This window comes from Oncorhynchus nerka, linkage group LG1 (genome assembly GCF_034236695.1).
Source record: "Oncorhynchus nerka isolate Pitt River linkage group LG1, Oner_Uvic_2.0, whole genome shotgun sequence".
Taxonomy (NCBI): Eukaryota; Metazoa; Chordata; class Actinopteri; order Salmoniformes; family Salmonidae; genus Oncorhynchus; species Oncorhynchus nerka.
The window spans coordinates 10605958-10611429 of record NC_088396.1 but is presented as its reverse complement, the minus strand read 5'-3'; the positions used below and the strand labels follow the sequence as shown (position 1 = coordinate 10611429).

At 41.3% G+C, this 5472-nt stretch overlaps 1 protein-coding gene across 1 annotated transcript; it reads right to left on the bottom strand.

The window, feature by feature from the left end:
* Positions 1-606: 606 nt before the first annotated feature.
* On the bottom strand, positions 607-2608 carry LOC115138692 (C-X-C chemokine receptor type 4-like). Its single transcript, XM_029675853.2, has 2 exons — positions 2503-2608; positions 607-2192 (listed from the first exon to the last, which is right to left on the bottom strand). Exons 1-2 carry the CDS (start codon positions 2518-2520, stop codon positions 1137-1139), a joined length of 1074 nt encoding a protein of 357 aa, XP_029531713.1. The 5' UTR covers positions 2521-2608; the 3' UTR covers positions 607-1136.
* Positions 2609-5472: the final 2864 nt, after the last annotated feature.

Genomic DNA, 5472 nt, shown 5'->3' with positions numbered 1-5472 from the left:
TGTCTGTCTGCTTATTTGTTTTCAAATTCTATGGGCCTACATAATCAGTGTGTTCCCTTATTGTATTACTATCCCAATTTTACTTTAGCCTTTAGATTTCAAAAAAATCTATTATTAATCTCAATCTTTGTTTGTCAACATCAACAAAGCACCAATCTGGGATTGGTTGGTGGACGTCGTTCAGCATCTCTAATCATAAACTCAGATAGTTTAAAAATGACATCATTGAGTTGAAACACACTGGGCCATTACGCGCTCGGTACATTATTGGGGGAGGGGTGCAGTCGGTCTTATGAAAACATTGTAGGCAAACTAAACTAAACACCCATTATTCTCTTACTCCAGCGGAAGCCATATGGGCGCTCATTTTGACTAAACCTCAGAGCTTTTGTACTGCTGCGGCTGATTAAGATGTTAAAGTGCACAGATGCCCTTGCAATTACAAGGCTCTCAGTCCTCCTCAGTCAGAGAAGGTGGAGGCATTTGTGTTGGAGACCTGACACATACCTCCCCCCTCTACTCAGACCTCTCCTTTGCCCCCCAGGGGACATCAGTCACCCACTTGGAAGAACATTTTTGGGGGAAGAAATCAACACCACACAGCCATCACATGTCCTTTCTCATTTTTTATTTATTTTAGAACATTTGAGAACACACAAAAATGCAATGACTTTGAAATGATACAAACACTTAATAACAAAATACCAAAAAAGAATTAAAAAAACGTTCAGCATGAGCGACAGCAATAAATAGTAACTTCTTATCGCACAACTTAAGTGCGAACACAAAGGCAAACAACTATGTACAGATCTTTAGAAGAAAACAGATAGTATCCCATAGCAGGTATGAAGAAGAATTGCATGTCCCATCATATTGCTAGAACAACGCATCCTTTATAATGATCTGCAAGGAAATGTAGCAGGAGTAATATATACATTTGACAAGTCAATGGCCACCAGGCTCTGCCTGTAGATTTAAATCGTCTATTTACATACAACAATTTGATTTAGGGAGAACGAAAACTCAAGTGGCAACTACAAATAGACAAATCTTTAAAAACTGTACAAAATGTAGTTTGTCCCTGAAAATATAGCTTAGTTTTAACCTGAAGGTTAAAAGTCATTGGTTGGTGACTGTTAACTGGACAGGGCACCTGAAGACTCAGATTCAGTAGACACAGATGAAATGGGTCCTCTCTTTTTTGTCAGCATCTTATGACTTGATCTACTGCTGACAATCAGTGCATTCCGGGCAGATTTCTTAAATTTAACACCCAGGAAAGCATAAAGGATAGGGTTGAGACAACAGTGAAAGTATGCCAGAGCCTCTGTGATTGAGATCCAAGTCTGCAGACTCTGCTCCAGGGCACAGCTATGGGAGATCACATTGAGCAACATCAGGGTGTCCACGAAGATCCCCACACAGTATGGCAGCCAGCAGCTGAAGAAGCACAGGACGAGGATGACAGTGGTCTTGAGAGCCTTTCTCTTCAACACCTGACCCTTGGACCCCTGGGACAGCTTGGCGATGATGATGCAGTAGCAGGTGAGGATGACCAACCCGGGAAGGACAAAGCCTACCAGAATGTGCTGGAAACGGAACCCCGCCATCCAGTAGAAGCTAGTTTCCTGGGGGTAGATGCGTTGACAGATGGTTCTGGAGACTCCATTCTGAGCTGTGGCAAACACTATGTCAGGCACGGTGAGAATCACAGCGGGTAGCCATACAGCTACATAGATCACTCTGTCTGCAAGAAACGTCCTGGTGGTTTGACTATTGGTGGCATGCACCACTGCCAGGTACCTGTCCATACTGATAAAGGCCAGAATGAGGACGCTGCTATACAGGTTGATGGTGTAGATCACATGCACAGTGGTACAGAGGAAACCGCCAAAGTACCAACTGCTGGCCGCATCCACCGCCCAGAAAGGTAGCGTGAGGACGAATAGGAGGTCGGCCACCGAGAGATGCAGCCTGTATTTATCAGTCTTCGTTTGGACCTTTTTCTGGTAGCCCATCACTATCAATACCAGTCCATTCCCGACGATTCCTAACAGGAATATTATTCCGTAAACTGTCGGTAAGAAGATCCTTTGAAAATCATCACCACTGACTCTGTTGCACGGCTCCTCATAGGCCAAGTCATAATCCCCTGATTCTTCCGAGCCGTTGTCGTTGTAAAAAATGATGCTCTGCAAAAAAAAGGGGGAGAAAGTGTGAATGTATAATAGTTTATAATAAGTCTATTAAATCGAATAATTTGCTGTTTGTGAAAATATAATGTATGCCTATTTTGGGCTACATCTGCTATATTTGAGAAACTTCCATTATTCACTTGGAGAAAATTAAATACACACAAAAATAGCGGTCAATTATTGATGATATAATCTGAGAAACATTGTCTAATTGATTCTACAGGAAAACGATCTATAGACCTATCACTATATTACATCTATAGAGAGTATTAGGTACGTGTTTGAATGACTGAAATGGTAAACTCACCTCGTAATAAGAAGACATCGTGACTGAAAGAGAGCACTGTTTCTCTGCGGGTGCAGTGTATGAGCAACTTTGGTGACCTGAAGATTTGAATGCGCCTAAATAGCCTACTCCCCTTGCAATACCCTTGCGCTCCTCCCAAAGGCGGAGCCCTTGGTGGCGTGTGACACCATGTCGTTTTTAGAGTTACCACAGAAGTGGCCGACGCCCCCTAAATGCATAGACTATGAGAAAACTAAGTAGCCCGTATTTTACATTGGACCGATTCTACGCATGATTTTGAATGACGCGTAAATTGGGTTTGGAATCTCCGTGCACGGTGCAGCTATGTATTTTTCTCACAATAAATCAACGATGCTCCTCTCAACATTGATTTGGAGTGCTGTCGGGCATTTGCTGTGATGTGATTTGTCTGATAACAGTTTTATCCAAACCCAGCCGCGGCTCTTTCCACAGGTTGTCACTTTCTAAGTAGGCTACTGTTGTGTCTACACTTTTCAGGTGCTGATTGACCCAACGGGTTTGAAATATCCCTCTCTCCCTTATGTACTCATTCCCAAGACAGATCATAACCCTGAACTCTGTTCTTCTCGCCCTTTTTTCAACCAAAGTACTCTCACCATCTCTTATTTCAGTTGAAGTAATCCCCAGCAAGGGTTGGGTGATGACAAGGGGGCAGGTCACTATGATCTTTAGTGAAGAAAATGGTCACTCTGTAACCAAATAGCTGAGTATAGCATGCAAAGTTATCCTCTTTGAAATCTGATATGACTGATTGATTGAATGACTCCATCCACTTCACCAGTTCAATGTATGTGGGTTGTAAAAGCAAGTGTTTTTATGCACCACACTAATCACATCAGATACTATACATAGTGCAGAGTGGAGACCACCAGTTGATGTGGATAGGAGGAGAAGAGGAAGCAGTTTTATTAGGAACCCTTCTAATATTTTTTTTTCTCACTTTGGTTCAACTGCAGGTCCCGGACTCCTGAGGAGAGGGGCCGGAGAGAGAAGGAGAATGCCCAATGTATGGGAAAGGATGCCCTGCTCTTATCAAAGCTAGCCACTTTCTGTCCCTTTGAAATCGAAATCTGTGGTTGAAGAAGTGCTGATGGATTAAATGGATGGATTAAATTAAGTGGTGTCTTCCTACATAAAACCCCACACTCTAAAACCACTTCACGCCACACGCAATGATGAATAGAGATTGCAGAGATTTTTTATTGCGAAAGCATACCGTCAGAATTTTTTTTTGTGAATTTGACAGTTTGTCAGAGTCCTCCTTTGGGGGGGAAGTGAATGCAGACTTGAAAACCTTGTTCTAGGGCTCACAGAAGGTAAAGAAGACCATTACAAACACGTTTTGTGCCTTCAGTACAAATGTAATGTTGTATTGCATTTTATGTACACTCGTGTTTTAGTAGATACTCCACCATGCATGGAACAACACAGAAATGACTGTGAAATACATTAGTCTTGCCCACATTGTTTCTAGTGACTCTTGGATGTAAATCAACCCACTTTGGTTTTAGAGACCCTAATGCTAGATTGAGACATATAATGTTTGTTTAGATCATTTAAAAAATAGAAATGTAGTTGATATTTTCACTCTCTTTGTTGTTTTCTATTGGCATGCACTTTTCTTTTTTTCACAATCTCTAATGTTTTTCTCTTCCAAAAGACTGCAGAAAAAGTCTGCAGGTCAGCAAACCCCAATGTAAGCTGCAGGAGCTTGTAGATAGCATTCGGCAATCGGAATACAAAATAACTATGAGCTACTTACAATACAAATCAGAAGTGTGAACAGCCGTAAGAGGGCTCTTCAGTCAAGAATGGGTATTAAAATGAAGTAAGAATGCAGGGGAGATAAAGAGAAGAATAAGCAGAGTCTTGTAGAGGTTGAGTCAACAATGGTTGTTTTCCAGTCACAACTCATCCATGGCCCACAGCAAGTTAGCAGAGAACATTTTCATCATGATTGAAGCACTCCAATATCACCTTCACCATTTTTGTTACCACATAGAAAAGGAGGTACACCCTTTTGTTGTTGACTTTTGGGTTTCCCCAAAAAATAAGGTGTTTTTGAAATATGCTTTTCATCTGTCTGTAAGGAATGCCAACTGGTTGCAGCATATTTAAATGGGTGGGTCTTCAATAAAAGTGTTTTGATTAATTACGCAATATGGTACTTCTATGGATATTTGTCTTGAATGCAAGTACATACCCATTCGATTCCTATACTAAAACATTAGGAATACAGAGCTTACAGAGCTTTCCTCTCTCTGTTTATTCGTGTTCTCTTTGCCGATAGGTTGATTTACCAACGTACAACATCTGTTAAAGACTCTGGTTTATTTTGTTGTTCGTTTCAACATGTCTGAACATTAAGGCATTCTCAGTATTCCTATTGGAATGTACAACTCCAGTATCTAAAATGATTTTATCGGGGTACTACTGTTCTTCATGGTCTGTGGAGTCTTGGGGGAGGGGGAGGCTGTTTGCCATCTAGTAGGAGGTAGTAGGGATGAGAGATCTCCTCGTGCTTGTTTTGGCCTGCTCCCTGTGCTTTTGTGCAAACGTTTGTCTCCTTGTAAAGAGAGATGGGGTGAATAGAACCTGACACCTGAGTAGGTGACACCTCACCCATATGAACAGTGGTGATGTAGACAATTAGTCATAAAAACAAACATGTTTGGCTTTACATAGCTCCAAGTAGCTGAAGTTAATCGGAATTCATGTAGGAGGGTGTCAGCAAAAAAATGTAATTGGCACTTTGAAATATCTTAAAGATTACATTCTTCTTGTGTAGAATTTTTTTTGTTCAGAAAGCTTCCGGAATGCATGTTTGAATGCTTGTGTTTATAGAAAGCCCTAAAAATGTAAACAATAGACCCGCTTTAAGGACAAAGGTTGTCCTTATCTGAGGAAGGCACCTTCAGAAACGTCCTACTTGGGTGTGGGGTGACTGTA